The sequence below is a fragment of the Narcine bancroftii genome, chromosome 13 (assembly GCF_036971445.1).
Source record: "Narcine bancroftii isolate sNarBan1 chromosome 13, sNarBan1.hap1, whole genome shotgun sequence".
Lineage (NCBI taxonomy): Eukaryota > Metazoa > Chordata > Chondrichthyes > Torpediniformes > Narcinidae > Narcine > Narcine bancroftii.
Window position 1 is genome coordinate 12,998,500 of NC_091481.1, and position 17,262 is coordinate 13,015,761.

General features: G+C 40.5%; 2 protein-coding genes across 36 annotated transcripts in view; both read right to left on the minus strand.

The window, feature by feature from the left end:
- The window catches only part of shank3a (SH3 and multiple ankyrin repeat domains 3a), a 651,448-nt gene that overhangs the window by 82,572 nt on the left and 551,614 nt on the right, over window positions 1-17,262 (minus strand). For all 35 annotated transcript variants that reach the window (XR_011348059.1, XR_011348061.1, XR_011348060.1 and 32 more), the window contains one exon: window positions 7,067-7,202. Coding sequence is in view for 32 of the 35 variants with exons in the window: in XM_069908797.1 (XP_069764898.1) it covers window positions 7,067-7,202 (136 nt within the window). In the remaining 3 variants the exon portion in view is untranslated. The remainder of the gene's footprint in view (window positions 1-7,066; window positions 7,203-17,262) is intronic.
- LOC138748684 (uncharacterized) lies at window positions 1,419-6,890 on the minus strand. Its single transcript, XM_069909294.1, has 3 exons — window positions 6,874-6,890; window positions 3,231-3,394; window positions 1,419-2,424 (listed from the first exon to the last, which is right to left on the minus strand). The coding sequence occupies exons 1-3, from the start codon at window positions 6,888-6,890 to the stop codon at window positions 1,673-1,675; spliced, it is 933 nt and encodes a 310-aa protein (XP_069765395.1). The 3' UTR covers window positions 1,419-1,672.

Sequence of the window (17,262 nt, forward strand, 5' to 3'; positions counted from 1 at the left end):
ATGTGGTGTTCAACATGGAGATTGTTTCATTAGCTGAGGAAAGTGGTAATCAGCAGAACATTTTCTTGCCTCTGTTGACTTGAAGGCACATGATTTCATGGGATCTTGAGTAAAGATTGTTGTTAACTAAAAGTATGATTTTGTGAAAATAAGTAGTCAAGGTGCTTTTGATTAGATTGTCAGACAGATCTTCTAATATCGGAAATAATACCCAAATGTTTACAAGGAGGACTTTGAAGTATCTTTGATTCTGTATTTCTCAGGTCCAAATCATAAGAACATAAGGAATAGTTGCTCCTCAAGCCAGCTTCAACATTCATCTAGATCATGGCTGATCTTCAACCCCTTCATTTTTTTCCAGGCATTATCACCATATCCTTCGATTTCCATAATAGCCAAAAGTCTTTTATTCTTCTTGTGTGGGAACACAAGTGAGTTTTCACAGATGTCTGGTAATAGAGAATCCAAACATTCACCATTCCCACTTCATCTCAGTCTTAAAATCCATCAATTTCACTGTCAGCCTGTGGGAAAATTGACATAAAGTCTCTATGCAGAACTTGGAAAGTACTGATTGAAGCAAAGGCCAGCATATTTTAAGGCAAAAGTAGCTAACTGTTGAAGTATGGAGAAACAGGGCAAAGGAAAGTGTGCAGAAGAATTCAGTTAAGTTAGTTTTACTCTATAAACCAGTTAATGCAGATTCACTGCGACAAACTGCTTTCTTCTGTGCTACAACTATGAATATCTTTGACTGAACTCACTAAGGAAGAACAGTGTCTATTGTCCTGGTCAATGTTACTCCCTGCCAACATCTGGCTTAATCTAATTTTCATCCCATCAACATGTGTAAAACATTTCTGGTACAAAATGACTGTATTGTTTATCTGCACAACCCTCACTAATTTTCAAATAGGAACTGATTACTATTACTTTATATTACTTTTACTTTAGTTTCACAACAGACCGAACCGACATGTATTGAATGTTAATATCTGAGTCACTTTATAAAACACTAATAGTAACAAATAATCCAGCAATGTATACATCTTGAGGTACAATTGAAAAAAATTGCAAGGGAAAAATTATGGATTAAAATAACATACAAAACTGGTTGGAATATTACTGCAGTACTGAGAAAACTGCCTGCAGTGATAAATGATTTATTCAATGAAGTATGGAATACAAAGCAATGGTTAAACTAGTGATAGAGTGCTGTGTTAATTTTTCACATCATACCATAGAAAAAACTTTTGATGACCTTGAGAGCAAACAATATACGCAAGTTCACCAGGATGTTTTCTTGCATGTGAAATTATAGTTCACAATAGTTCACAAATACATTCGGGAGAATCAGAACCAGCATGTTTTTGAATACTGATGTGGTAGAAGAAAGAAGACACTAGACAAAGAAGTGATGGAATAGAAACTGTTTAGTCAATGTTTTGTTGAACAGTACAGATAATGAACATTTATGTTTTGTTCCATTGTAATAGTGTAGATGTCTTCACAAAGTAACTGTACTGATAAACATACAAAGTAAAACAAAATTACAGAGCACTTCTTTTCAATTGGTAGTGTTGAGGTAGTCTTGTTGACTTATGTAGAAGATGTGCAAACTTAAGAATGGTGAAACTGAAATTTTGTCAACGCAGTTGAATTATTTACATGATTATATATTAAAACTATGTACATGTGTTCTATTTACAGAAGGACAAGTGGCTGAGCTTTGGGAGGACTCATCATTCAAGTGAGCCTCCACTGGGTTGCACTGTACAGTTTGCACTACATCAGCCACAGGGGAATTGGCTTCTGGGAGTACCACCCCAGAAGACTGGCCTTCAGGGGACTTGACAGAGCTCTGAACAGCAACGTCTCGGAGCTGGGGGGTAGGGGGTTGGTGATCTTGTACTAAGGTCCTGAGCAGGCTGACAAGACATCCAACTTGCTCAGTGAACTGTGTCCAACCAAATTGCATTATTGTATGCGATCTTGTCATGTCACTGTGCATCTGGCTATATCCAGACTGCACAGTGACATGGAAGTTCTGTACTGCCTCATGAAGAAGGTGAATGGTCTGCTCCAGCATCTGCTGGGTGTGGGCTGTGGATGTTTCAGGGATAGCACCTGTCAGCAGCGGCTGATGTGACCCTTGGTCTTCCATGGTGGATTCTCTGGCTTGTACGCCACCATCCAAGAGAGGCTCTTGGGAAGCTCCGGCTGCAGGAAGCAGGTCCTGCATCAGGTCCTCCTGCAAATCCAGAGTACTGTCACAGGTATGGAGTGCAGATCCCAGGTCTTGTGGGGTTGTGGCACTTTCCCCCTGATCAGACTTGCCATCAATTTCCTCAGAAAGATCGTCATCTTTGAAAATATTGATGAGTCCTTCAAGCGACTCAGTGCTGGTTGATGTGAGTGATTCATCTGTGAAAACATAAGAAGCGGCCTTTAATGTTGAATCTGTGGTTTTGGAACAACTTGAGATATTATTTTTACAATCAGACTGTTGCAGACGACAGAGTACCACTGACGCTTCTCCAAGCATTTTTCCCTTTCCTCTCCTCTCCTGAAAGCAGTGACTCCTGCCAAGTAAAGGTCCAACAAACACAGATCTCCCTCTAGAGTCATGCCCACCTGCCTATTTTCCACATAAGACCAATCAGCCTGCTTTGGAAGGTAATTTGACTGAGGAGACATCTTAATTCAACTTAATTTTTCCTCACCCCAAATTCCACGTTCCACATACAGGCATGCTTCCCAGCAGGAGTCACTAGATATCGATCAGGAGTGGGAATCCTTGCTGGCTTTTGTGCTTTTATCCTTCCCTAAACCAGGAACACTAAGGCCAATTGTAATAATTTCACTCCCACCCTACCACCCACATCACCACATCCAACCCCCACTTTCTGCCTTTGTCTGAAATCGGCTAACTTAGCACAGACCAAGGGTTGAACCTGCGGCCTTCCTGGTCTGTGTGGTTCAGTACCACATTGAGAGGTATATTCACCCACTGAGCCATCAGGACAGCATCAAAGTGCCACTTCCCAATAAAACTTACTGCAGGCACAGCAAACGATTATGGACTTTGGGCATTATGTCCAAGGAGCTACAGGACTCTGTGGGAGCATTGCTAGCATGCATATTAGAGAATTCTAATGGACAGGGCTATGTTGTTAGTATTTATTTATTTCTAACTAAAACAGACAGCAGACATTATTCACATGACTTACCAGATTTGGTGACAGGCTCTGACGTGAAGGTGGTCTCATCGGTGCCTTGTTGAACAGTTGAACCAGCAGTTTCTCGGTTCAAGGGAGATATTTCGCTAGGTGCCCTGCTGTTCTGAGCAGTTGTTTTGCGTTTCCTAGTGTGGTGCTGCTTAGTCTTGCAACCCCTTTTTTTGTTTTTATAAGTTCATTATCTCGTTTGCGACAGCCGTTTGCAGTTTAGGGCACTTTTTTTGCACAAATTTATTAGCTCTCCTGACAGTGATGGCCCAGTGGCCTCTTGATGGTCCTCTGTTGTCGTTAACAAAGTCTTGGTGCCAAAGAAATGCATGCTTCATTTTTATATACAATGTAAACCAATATTTAAAAGTTACATTTCATGGAAAATGTGTCTTTTACTTCGCTCTTGTTCTGCCATTTTTAACTTTTACCATTATGATAAATTATCACTTTTTGATAGTTTCAATGACTTTACGACTCATTAAGTGAATGGTAAAAATATTTTGCCATAAATGAGATATTACTTTGAGCCATAAAACTGAAGCCAATTTTTGCATCATCTTTTATATTTGACTACTCAAAAATCAGCATCCCACTCGCTACAAATGAGATCATTCCACTTCCTTTCTTTCCAGTATGTCATCAATTATCTTCCTCAGCTAATAGTCTAGCATAACTTTGTTCATAATTTGTTTATTGCTTCAACAGCCGCTAGACTGCAGCTTAATACCGCCATGTGTGACTGGTTCTGCCATTATCTTGTACTTGGTCCTGAGCTTTATTCAAACAGAAACGTACAGCAGCAACTTGCACTACCTGCAAGATTGACTGCATCAAACACACCACTCCTTTCATCAGCATTCCCAAAATTACAAACTCTTCCACTTGACACAAAAGAGCTGCAGTTTTACCTTCTATCACCCTGCCACATCAGCCACATCCAAACTTGAATATAATTCTTCACATTTGCTGGATTTCACCACATAAAAACATTTTGCATTCCAAGATGGCGGTTAATCAATGAGACAACTTGCATGGCCATATTCTGACTTTATGAATAATGTCTACTTCCCAAGAATAAAAAAAAACACCAATTTCCTCAAACATTTTAAGTATCAACATCTTTAGCCTAATTTTCTCCAATGAGATCAATTGGAGAAACTCTTCATCTAACATGCTGACTAAAAGGTCTACATAATCCTTTTCCTCCTACAAAAATCACTTATGACCATTTTTTAATTTAGTACAAAAATTTGAACAGTTGATGATACAAAGATTTACATAGAAAATGTAGCAGAGATTGGGCTACTGAGTCCAACTAGTCCTTTGCAAATGTCCTCCCATTCCTCTTTAACTATCGCCTATCAATACACTCTTCTAATCTTTCCTCTCTTGCACATTTTCCTAAAATCTTATGTACTATTTGATTCTATTTCACTGTCACTACTCCCTTGGTGACAAATTTTCTTGTCAGTGACCACCATATAGTTATGAACTTTAATTTTGTTATTCTCCATAAGTAGAAACATTTTCCGTTTATATTTACTCTAAAATGTATTCAGAATCTTCAAAGAATTGAACAAGGTCACCCGATCCTCTTTCTAGGGAAAGAATCCTCCAAGCTATTCAAATGTTCTTATCCATTTGGTGCAACATATAACTTTGGTATCAGATTTTAAATATATTTTAATCATCTTCATTTATTCCAACATCCTTTCCATGATGTTGAGACTGAACAATGCACAGTTCATCAAATGCAAACTAATGAAGGTTCCCTGCACTTTTATCATAACTTCTCTGCTTTTCAATCCCCAGTATATTGTTTTAAAATAATCATTAACAAACTTCACTACTTTTAATAAAATTGGCCAAGTGATGCATATGTCGGTGACAGGCTGTAACTCTCCAGCCTCACTTATGCTTCAGTACATTTACACTTAATCTTTCAGAACTCTTTTCAGATTATCTTATATTCTGTGGCTATGTTCCCATAGACTTCCACTTTGATCTAAGAAACTGCAATGGCACTATGAGAACTAAGCTTAGAAATATGAGTTCATAGAAATAGCTCAAATTTACAATGAATTGGCATGAGAAACATGAAAGGTAGATTTTAAATAAAATTAATTTCAAATGGTAAATAAAGAAATATCTAGGTTGATGGGTTGAGTGAAGGTATTTTACTCTGCAGCCAACTTACATCCTTTAGACACGATAGATCTTTGCACAGATGTAACCTCTTGTTCTAAACCTTTTTCAAGTTCTCCAAACTGTTAAACTTCTTGATTTTTGAGAGCTTCCCTTTTTTTCTGCAGTCTGCAGTCTTTTAAAGGCCAACATTTTCATTTCTCTAATCTATTCTTCTCTGTAGAACACAGCTTACTTAGTCAGTATCCTCAGTTCTGAAAAAAAGATTCTGAAAAAGTACCACCTTATGTAGCTGCCATAAGTTATCTTTTGCTCAAAGACGCTATAACTTTTCAACTGATGTGGACTGGGAACAGGACTGAAAGCTGCTAAGTAGAATTGACATAATCAGAATCCTCCAAAACAATTGCATCTTGACAAAATACCCAAATGGATTCCAATAAGATTTTATGTCATTATTCTATGCAATGTTTCAACCATGATCCAATACAAAATTAGTCTTCAAATCCAAATCAAAGTCCAATTAATTTTAAAGGGTCTACCATATCAACATAACCACTAATTAGCATTTACTCTTAAAATATCTAATTTTCTTAGCATATATTTATTAAACAAACAAACTTAGCTAAATAAATGAAAAATACATTCAATGATAATTCACTTGAGTGTGCATCCACGGCAGGTTGCACTCATACAGATATCAAGACATCCTATAGATAAAAAAAACACATTTTGCCTGACACCTTTTCAATCTGACTTGCTTGCTCAATTTCCATCCTGCACCCTCCTTGTTTGAAGGTGATGATACCCACTTCCTGTTTTTTTTTACATTAATTGTTTGAACATCATATGTGAGCCAGATTTTATCATCATTGATATCTACATATTTATACTTCCTGTTGGGATACTTATTCAGAAGTCAACATTTTCTCCTCCAGCAAATGAAAATTGGGAAGAATTGCCACATCTAATCTGGCATGTCCAAAACTGGATAGGTGAAGGAGATTAATTAGTTATCTAATCTAATAAATCAAGCAAATTAAATGAAGATGCTTCAAAACATTTCAAAGATGAATGAAAAGTGGAGAATAACTGGATGGTGGGGACTTCAAAACTTTTCATCTTGTTAAGGAGGATACAGTTTTAGGTAGGAGAATTGAACTTAATTTGCTTCCTTACAACTGGTAGAATGTTTGTGGAATACTTAAATAATTTGAGAAAAAAAAATGTTTCAGTGTACTTGTTAACTTTGTAAGGAAAGCTGATTGACTCTGTAATTTATTTGGGAGGGATTTTTACAAAGCTTAGACCCATTAGAGTGAAGACTTTGCACCCAGTCTGATTAAGATGAGGGGATACACTGGTGATCTTACTAAATGACTGGAGTTAAGCAGCCAGAGAGTCTATCTATCAGTAACTGAGGGACAAGCCCTGCAAATGAATAATGACAATCTTAGACTCAAAATGGGTCATTACCTTTTATACAGTATATAAGTACCTGCCACTTGGATTCATTCTCCAGTACCTAAAAATTGTGTAATTCAGTACCCTTTCCAAAAGGATTTATGCTGCACACTTCACAAATATCAGTAGCTCAGAGACATTCTCTGCAACCAGTATACTAAACCATTCAATGGGTAATAAGGTTAACTCTGACAGCATTCTGCAGTTACCATTAATTATTGCCTGACCTTTTTTCCTCATTCCATCTTCTAGTTCTGGCTTTCGACTGACTGTCACCACCTTCATTAGCAGGTTATTTCCCCCTTGTCGAATCATGGAGACCACTTGCTTGTGTCCAACCTTCACCACATTGGTGTTGTTGACCTGCAGAAGAGGACAAATCCTTGATTAGTTTCTTTGTGTTGTAAATAACCCAGATCAACCAGCAGGTGTGTTTATATATATCTTTAATCTCTCCCAGAAACAGACTGTAGTTCCCACTTGTTCTAAGACCATGTTTTTAACCTGTGCCAAATAAAAGCAAAATAATGGGTGTAAATGACACCCGACCAGTGGCTCCAAAGTTCACCATCATAGAGCATGGAACATTGCAGCACAGTACAGGTTCTTCAGCCAATGATGTTGTACAGGTTCTTCAGCCAATGATGTTATGCAAACCTTCTCCATAACAGTCTAAGTCACACTCATAACTCTTTATTTTTCTCACATCCATGTGTCTAAGAGTTTTTTCAATGCCTCTATTTTACCAGCCTCCACCACCATCCCCAGCAATGGTATCCACCACTCACTGAGTAACAAACATACCACTGACATCTCCCATAAACTTTCCTCCACTCACCTTAAACAAATGTCCTCTGGTATTTACTATTGTCACCCCAGGAAAAAGGTGCTGGTTGTCCACCCCATCTAAGCCCCTCATAATCTTATATACATACAAAGGAACCCTGATTTAATGTGACCCGATTTAACGCAAACCTGGATAGAACACAATCAGCCAGTGGATCCCTTCTTTTCCTCTTTCCAGAATTGAAATTGTTTTCAGATCAAAATGGAATGCATCATTAGAAAACAAAAATCTTTTTCAGTGAAAGATAAGCTTCACGCACTTGATGCGATCAAGAATAAAAGTCAAACCAAAGTTGCATACCTGAATCAACACTTCATGGTTGGAAATCTTAGGAAGATAAGTTAATCATGTCATTTTGAAAAGTTGAGAAAGAGGCAGGACTAAAGGCTAAATACATAAAGACAGCTAAAGATTTCAGCTTTGATGACTCCCTATATGAGTGGTTTGCTCCGAAGACCTTCCAATTTCCGGTCCTATTCTCAAAGCTCAAGCCGAGAAGTTTGACCAGCTGATCAATGGAGAAACCTCAGTTCAAAGCTACCAAATGGATGGCTAAACTAGTTTAAAGGCCGTCACAGGATTTCTCAAGTGTTAGTGTCTGGAGATATTCGCTCACCCTACAGTGCTGCCGCCAGTGAATACCCAGCAGAACTAAAAACTCTCTTAGAAGAAGGTGGTAACAGTGATGAAACCGGTCTCTGCTACAAGATGATCCCAGACTGCATGCTGCCTAGCAAAGATGATACTCATCGATGTGAGGGATTCAAACAATGCAAAGATTGCATGACATTGTTGTTTTATGTTAACAAGACTGGAACACATAAAACCGCTCATGATTGGCAAATTTCACTCACCCCGTTATTTCCACCATGCCAATATGAAGTTCTTACCATTCAAGTACATGCATAGAGCAACACTTGGATTACCAGTGTCATCTTTGAGGATTGGTTTTACATAACTTTTGTCCCTGCTGTCCGCGCTTATTTGCGTAAGCAAAAGCTCGAACCCAAAGCTCTTCTTTTGCTTGAAAACTGTCCCACCCACCCGTCAGCTGCCAACCTATTAAACCGCGACTGAAAGATCCAAGTTTCTTTCCTCCCAAAGATACTACATCTAAGATCCAGCCCCCAGATCAGAGGATTATCTCCATGTTCAAGCAGAACATATAGCCTAGAAAACTATCTGAAAAGCATGAACATTAAAGAAGTTTGCCACTTAGGTGGGAAGGGCTGGGCAGGTCCTTGTGTGTGGAAAAATGCTGGGAGAAGGGTCTGGGTCCAGCCTTTTCATCATGAAAATCCACCAAGGAAGATGAAGATGATGAGGAAGATTTCTAGTTTCACAGATGAAGAGGTGGGTGAGGGGCAGAGGCTGTTTCAAATTAGCAAAGAGGATTTTCACCAGTGGTACTCTGCCGATAATGAATGCCCGACATTTGAGCATCTGATGGACTCCGAGATCGTCTGTAATGTTACTATAACATGGGTTCCTGAACCACAGGAGGATGACAATGAGGAGCCTCCACCTCCACCCCCAAAAGTGTCTGAAGCCATTGAGTACCTCAAGGCTAGCCTACTTTGGGTGGAGATCCAGGATGTGGACCACATAGAAGTCCTCTAGCTCAGAAGCATTTTGTATTTCACTCGCCGCCAGCAACATGCTGCGTTCAGGCAACGAACGCTTGGTTGCTTTTTCAAGAAATAAAATTATGATTGTAAGAAATAATAAAGATGATTGGAAATATGTCTTTTTTTTTGAAATCCTGTTTATCATGACCCTGATTTAGCACAATCCTGCTTTTTTTGGAATCCAATTCATTTTGCACCCGAGCCATCGTGTTATAATGAAGTTTCACTGTATATCTATTAATTAATCTCTCATCCTTCATCACTCTAAAGAGAAAGACCTAGCTCTGTTAACCTTGTTTCATATAACATGTTTTCCAATCCAAGCAACATCCTAGTAAATCTTATCTCCAAAGCATCTACATCCTTCCTTTAATAAAGTGACTAAAACTGAACACATGAACTGATAAAGTGCTATGAGTGGCTGGTCATGGATCACATCAACTCAAGCCTCACAGCCAGCCTTGACTCACTTCAATTTGCCAAACAGGTCCACACAGCAGATATCATTTCCCTGACCCTCCACTCAGCCCTGGGGGACCTGGAGATCAAAGACACCTCTATCAGGTTACTACGTATCAACCAAAGCTCCACCTCCAGTACCTGGTAAACACATCCCAAACTTTGGAATCTACACCTCAGCGACCCTCCTCCTCAACAAGATCTTTGACTTTCTTAGACTGCAATGTGAAGATAGGGAGCAATATCTCCTCGATCAAGTTAATTAAGTTTATTGTCATCTGATTGCACAATTACAACTTGACAAAACAGTGTTCTCCAGTCCTTGGTGCAAAACATGCAGACACATAACCAGACATAACACACATACAGACAAATAATACATTTGCAGGTCATGTATTTTATCTATAAAAATAGATAAATATCATTTTGTACAAATGAGAATCTCGGATGGTTAGTGTGAGCAGTTCCTTTGGTTGTTCAGCATTTTCACTGCTCTTGGGAAGAAGCTGTTCCTCAGCCTGGTGGTGCTGGCTCTGATCCTCCTGTATCTCTTCCCCAATGGGAGCAGCTGAAAGATGCTGTGTGCAGGGTAGAAGGGGTCCTCAACAATTTTGCACACTCTCTTCAGACAACGATCCTGGTAGATCACGTCAATGACTGCAATGAGGGAGACAGTGATCTTTTCTGCCACTCTTGTGGTCCTGTGGATTGACCTACAATCAATTTCTCTGCAGCAATCATACTACACTGTGTGCAGCCAGCCAGGACACTCTCAATAGAGCTCCTATAGAAGGTTGACATATACATATGGGGGAGAAGTGCCTTGCCCATTCCAGTCTTCTCAGGAAGTGCATTCATTTTGAGTCTTTGTGATAAGTGAGATGTAGAGTGTCCATGATAGGCCATAGTTAAGTGAACTCCAAGGAATCTGGTGCTCTCTCCTCTCTCTCTCTACTATAGAATTGTAGATGTGTAGTGGAGGGTGGTCACTCCTGAAGTCCACAATCATTTCCTTCATCTTGTTACTCTCAAACCATTTCACGAGATTTTCCACCTCTTCTCTGTGGTGTGATTCATTGCTGTTGCTCATGAAGCCAACTACTGTGGTGTCATCTGCAAACTTGAAGACATTGTTGGAGCTGGATCTGGCGATGCAGTTGTGGATCAGTAGCTTAAACAAGAGTGGACTGAGCACCCAGCCCTGAGGTGCGTCAATGCTCAGCAAGACAGTCCTTGATATTCCACTACCGACCTGAACAGACTGTGGTCTTTCTGTTAGGAAGTTCAGGATCCAATTACAGAGAGAGGTGTTGAGTCCCAGCGAAGACAGATTCACCACCAGTCCCTGGGAAATTATCTTATTAAATACTGAGCTTAAGTCAATTAATAGCTTGGGGCATGAGAGGCATCGTTCTCTAGGTGGGTTAGAACAGAGTGAAATGACAAAGCTATAGGATCGTCTGTGGAACAGTTTATTTTATAGGTGATCATTCTCAACATTGATGCCCTCATGGATGTATACTCAGATCCTCCATTATGCACCCACACTGTACAACTAAATACCATTCCATCTTCAAATTTGCGGACGGATGCACAGTTGTAGGCCAGGTAACAAATAATGATAAGATGGAATGAAGAAAGGGACTGAAATTTTAGAGTCATAATGCCAAGATAGCAACCTCTTTGTCAAAGTGAATAAGACTAAGGAGGTCATCACAGACTTCAGGAGAGTGGGTAGAGATTACTCCCCTGTCCACATCAATAGAGCTGGAGTGGAGAGAATACACAGTTTAAGTTCTTAGGATTAAATATTTCCAATGATCTGATCCAGATGTGATGGCCAAGAAAGCACACCAAAGCCTCTACTATCTTAGAAGACTAAGTAAGTTTAGCATGAACATCAACATCCTCTGCAGGTGGATAGTGATAGGGGCATAATGTGGAGAAATTTCATGTGCTGTGGCATTTTGAAATAAAGAAAGAGATGGTGCTTAGACATTTGAAGAGCTTCAAGGAGGTAAGACCAGGGGCTGTTGGGATCTATCCCAGGTGATTGAAAGAAGCAAGTGAAAAGATTGCTCGGGCTCCTATCCTACCCCTCCCATCCTGTCCTCTTTAACACTAGCTTCTATTTCTCCCTTTTGTATATGGGGGAGCACTTCTCCCCCATATGTATATGTGTATATAATTTCTTTCCCTATTTATTTATTTAATATATATATGTGTGTGGGTGCGCACGCATGTCACATTAATTTACACACACACACACACACACACACACACACACACACACAAAGAATAGATACTGTAGATATATACAGGTTTCAGACCCGAATCGTTGACTGACCATTTTTACCCATGGATGCTGTCTGACCTGCTGACCTCATCCAGCATTTCTTTACTAAGTTAAATGAACAATTGCAGATAACTTGTTCAAGTGCTTGTATCTATCTGGACCATTCTGCTGTAAGGATGTCCATCTGTAGAACCATAAAACACTGCAGCACAGAAAACAGGCCATTTAGTCCTTCTAGTCTATGCCGAAACATCATTCTGCTAGTCTCATTGACTTGCACCATTCCACAATTCTCCAGAAATCTCACATCCATGTATCTATCCAATTTATTCTTAAAATTTAAGAGTGAGCCCACAGTTACCACGTCAAATGGCAGCACATTCTCCACTCCCACCATTCTCTGAGTGAAGAAATTCCACCTAATGTTCCACCTGAACCTTTCCCTTTTCATTCTAAAGCCAGGTCCTCTTGCATTTATCTCTCCCAATCTAAGTGGAAAAAGCCTACTTGCATTTACTCTGTCTATATCCCTCATAATCTCCCCTCATTCTTCTATGCTTCAAGGAATAAAATTTAATCTTTCCCTGTAACTCAACTCCTGAACACCCGGCAACAACCTAGTAAATCTTCTCTGAACTCTTTCAATCTTATTGATATCCTTATTGTAGTTAGGTGACCAGAACTGCACATAATACTCCAAATTTGCCCTCACCAATGTCTTATATAATCTCATCATAACATCCCAACTCTAATGCTCAATACTTTGATTTATGAAGGCCAAGATACCAAAAGCTTTCTTCACAACCCTGTCTACCTGTGACACCACTTTCAGGGAATTATGTATCTGTATTTCCAGATGCCTTTGTTGCTTTGCACTCCTCAGTGCCCTACCATTTACTGTGCATGTCCGACCTTGGTTTATCTTTCCAAAATGCAACACCTCACATTTGTCTGCATTAAATTCCATCTGCCATTTTATGGCCCATTTTTCCTGTTGGACCAGATCCTTCTGTAAGCTTTGAAAGCATTCCTCACTGTCCTCCAATCTTAGTATCATCAGCAAACTTTCTGATCCAATTTACTACATTATCATATAGATCATTGATATAGACAACAAACAACAATGGTCCCAGCACCAATCCCTGAGGCACACCACTAATCACAGGCCTCCAGTCTGAGAAGCAACCATCCTCTACCACTTTCTGTCTTCTCCCATTCAGCCAATTTTGAATCCAGTTTGCAACTTCTCCATGATACCTAGTGTCAGAACCTCTGAACTAACCTCCCATGTGGGACCTTGTCAAAGGCCTTACTAAAATCCATGGAGACAACATCCACTCCACAGCCTTTCTTTCATCTTCTTTCTTGGTTACTATTGAGTATGTTGGTATACAATAACTCACACGTTCAATCAGAGGAAGATTCAAACAGGATGCTTTATTAGACTCTTAACTGTGTGCAGCTTGCAGCCATGAAGGGCCTTACATATATCATTTGCATACATTACACTCCTCCCGCCTATGCTTTCTTGTCCTATGACAGAAATATCTAGCTTCCCACAATAATGTTTCTTCACCCCCCCCCCCCCCCTTTTATAGGAAACTAGATTAACGATCCATCTACCTGAGCTATGCATTACCCATTTACATTTTTAAAAAACTCAGAACATTACATTGCAAGAGCAACTTTTTTACATTTACAATCTTCAGCCATTTATTACACCTCTGCAATAAGCCTTGCTGGTTTTCTCCTTATCTTGTCAGAACATCTCGGTAGCTGGGTAGCCTGGGGGACAGACTCTCCCGAATTATTGTCGTCTCTCAGGTTCTGGTGTCTCAGATTCTGCAATCTCCTCTCCGAATGGCTGCGACAGTGGCGATCATACCTCATCTCCAGGTTCAGAAGATACCTCTCCTGCTTCTTGATTATCTTGCCACAGTGTTCATTCAGCAGTTGATGGTTCAATGCGGAGTTGTTCCTTGGTTATCTATGCGTCGCATGCAGTAGGCAAGTCAAAAGCTGTTCTTCTCATCTGGTCAATATGGCGTTTCCACACACGGCCATCATCCATCCTGACAATGTATGCCAGGTACCTTTCATCTTGAAGTCTTCACCAGTACTTGATCACCTGGGTAGAATTCTCCCAAGTTCTGCCTCTTGTCATGGTGTCACTTCTGATCATTCCACTTCACTTCTACTGTGGTTTCCACACTGGGTTTAATCAGGGACAGTCTTGTGCGAAGTTTGCGTCCCAGGAACAAACTGGATGGTGTTTGTTCTGTGGTTGGGTGCTTCGTTGACCGATATGACAGTGTAAAGTTGTCCAGACACTGCTGAGTGCTGTGACTCATGCTTTTGCTGGCACTGAACAAATGCTTGAATGATTGGACCATTTGATCTGCTGCCCTATTGCTTGCACCATGGTAGGGTGCAACTAGTATTTGCTTCACACCGTTCATTTTCAGGAAGTGTTGAACCTCTTCACCGCAAAACTGTGGTCCATTCTTGCTCACTACTTGGTTTGGTTTGCTGTACTTGGCAAACAAGTCCCTCAGCCCTCTGATGGTTGCACTTGCTGTTGTTGGAGTCATCATCATGATTTCACTTTGAATGTGCATCTACAATGACCAGGAAGTCCTGTTTCTCATTATGGGCAAAATCAATGTGGATACGACTCCATGGACTTCTTAGCCTGACCCACTGTTGGAACGCTGTGAGTCTGTTGACAGATTACACATTGTTTCACTAGTCCCTTAATGTCCCTGCCAATGTTCAGGAACCACACATGACTACTCGTGATTTATTTCACCTGTACTATTCCTGGATGTGATGTGTGTAGATCCAATTACATCCCTTCTTGGAGCCATTGAGGAATGACTACCCTGTATCCCCAGAGGATACAATCTTGCTCAACTGTTAACTCATGATGTCGATGTATGGATAGCTTCAATGGCTCATTAGGCCGATTCATGGTCTTGACCCATCTGAGCACTTGTGACAATATCAGGTCTGTATGTGTCCTCCTTCTCATATCGTCACTCTACCTGGTACATTTTCCAAACAATGTATCGTGATATTACACAAGGCATAATTTGTCTCTGTTTCAGGTAGCAGGAGATGTGACAAGGCATCTGCCACTACGTTGTCCTTCCCAGCAATAAACTTCAACTCACAGTCAAAAGCTGACAGTATGATTGCCCATCGCTGCAGTCTCTGAGCAGCCAGTGTTAGAATTGATGTCTTTGGACCCAAAATCCTTTTCAGTGGTTTAAGATCCATGTGGATGATGAATTTCCATCTATACAAATAAGTTCTGAAGCTCTGTACTCTGAACATTATAGTCAACGCCTTCTATCCAGTTGAATGTAACTTTTTTCATGTTTGTTCAAACTTCTTGATGCATGGGCAATCAGTAGGTGTCTTCCTTTGTCATTGATATGGCAAATGTCTGCTCCTATGCCATAGGGAGAGACATCTGTACTTAGCTCCACTGCTTTTGAAGGAATAAAGACATACTTTTAATAGTATGTCTGAACTGAAAGCCTTCTTTACAACATTGAACAACTCCTCACGCTTATCTGTCCATTTCCATGATGCATCACTCAGTACTACGTTCAGTGGGTGTAGCAATGTTGGAGAAATGGAGCTTGGAAGTTCACCATCCCTAGCCATGACCTCAACTCTGTTACGTTCTTGGGTGCAGGAACCTGACGAATAGCATCAATTTTGTCCTGCATTGGATCCCCTTTGCTTATAGCTTCTTTCCCATGTAGATTACTTCATCTTGCATGAATGAGCACTTCTCACGCTTGACAGTAAGATGGTACTTGGAAAATAGTGTGAACACCTTGTCTAGGTTCTGCATGTGGTCCTCCTCATCAGCTCCGGTGTCAACATATCATCCATGATTGCACAGACACCCTCTAATCCAGCCAACACTTGCTCAATGAAACATTGCCATATTGCAGGACTGGATGAGATCCCAAACAGAAGCCTGGTGTATGAGAACAACTCCTGATGCATGTTGATGGTCACTAACCGTTGTGATCTCTCATCCAGCAGAATCTGCTGATAGGTGCATTTGAGATCAATCTTTGAAGACTTCTTCCCTCCTACCAACCTGCTGAACACTTCTGTTGGAGTGGGAATTGTATACCAATCACAATGAATATCTTGTTGACGGTTACCTTGTAATCACCACACAATATAACTCGTCCATCTGCTTTAGGAATGCATACTAGTGGGGTTGCCCATTCACTGAATTTAACCTGAAAAATCACCCCTTCATGTTGCATAGGGTCCAATTCCTTTTCAGCAGCGGAACACAGAGCATATGGTACATTGCGGGCCTTTTGGAAAGCAGGAACCACGTTGTCCTTGCCTTGAATTCCTTCACTGTACCCAACTCTTGCCTGAATAGGTCAGTATATTTCTCTTGTAGCACTGATCCAACATCTATGCTGATAGTATACTGTCCTCATGAAAAGATCTTTGACCAACCTAACTGGAGCTCAGCTAACCACGAGCGTCCTAACAAAGGAGGTGCATTTCTGTCAGCCTGGACTACCACCAGAGGAAGTACCTTCTTCTGTCCCTGGAAGCATACAATTGGCTGAAAATTCTCCTGCTACTTCTAACTGATTACCCGTATAGGTGAGGAGTAAACCTCCTTGGTTCATAATCTCAGAAATTGATGATAGACACCACAGCCCCCGTATTAAGTTCCATCTCCAGGTGCTGTCTGTTCACTTACAACACCACTTTGAATGCCGCAGCTGATGACTTCTGATCATGTTAACCAAACTTTCCACAAAATTGCTCTCATCAACTTGCTTGGTGGATCCATTTCCTTTTTGTCGCCTTGGTGCCACCTTGCTTTGTTATCCTGATTAGAGGTCTTGCCCTATAATGATCTTGTTCAGCAAGTTTAGCACGACCCTCTGATCGAAAATGCCCCATCTTCTGACATCGATAACAGGTTGCATTCTTGTATTGACAATGATCCCGTATATGATTTGACATACCACAGCAATCACACCTCTTCTTCACCCATCCTGAAGAACCAGGCTGTCAACCTTTTGTTTCCTTGGACAAATGGTTAACTGGTTTGTCAGTGTTCCTTGCCACGTCCTTGGCATTAAGGACTGCTGCTTCATCAGCCAGCACCACTTCCATGGCTTGTGCAAACAAATA

Coding starts and splice junctions, on each gene's coding strand:
- LOC138748684 (XM_069909294.1), bottom strand. Junction 2,425..3,230: donor AGAGCCTGTCACCAAATCTG/GTAAGTCATGTG, acceptor ATGTTTTCACAG/ATGAATCACTCACATCAACC.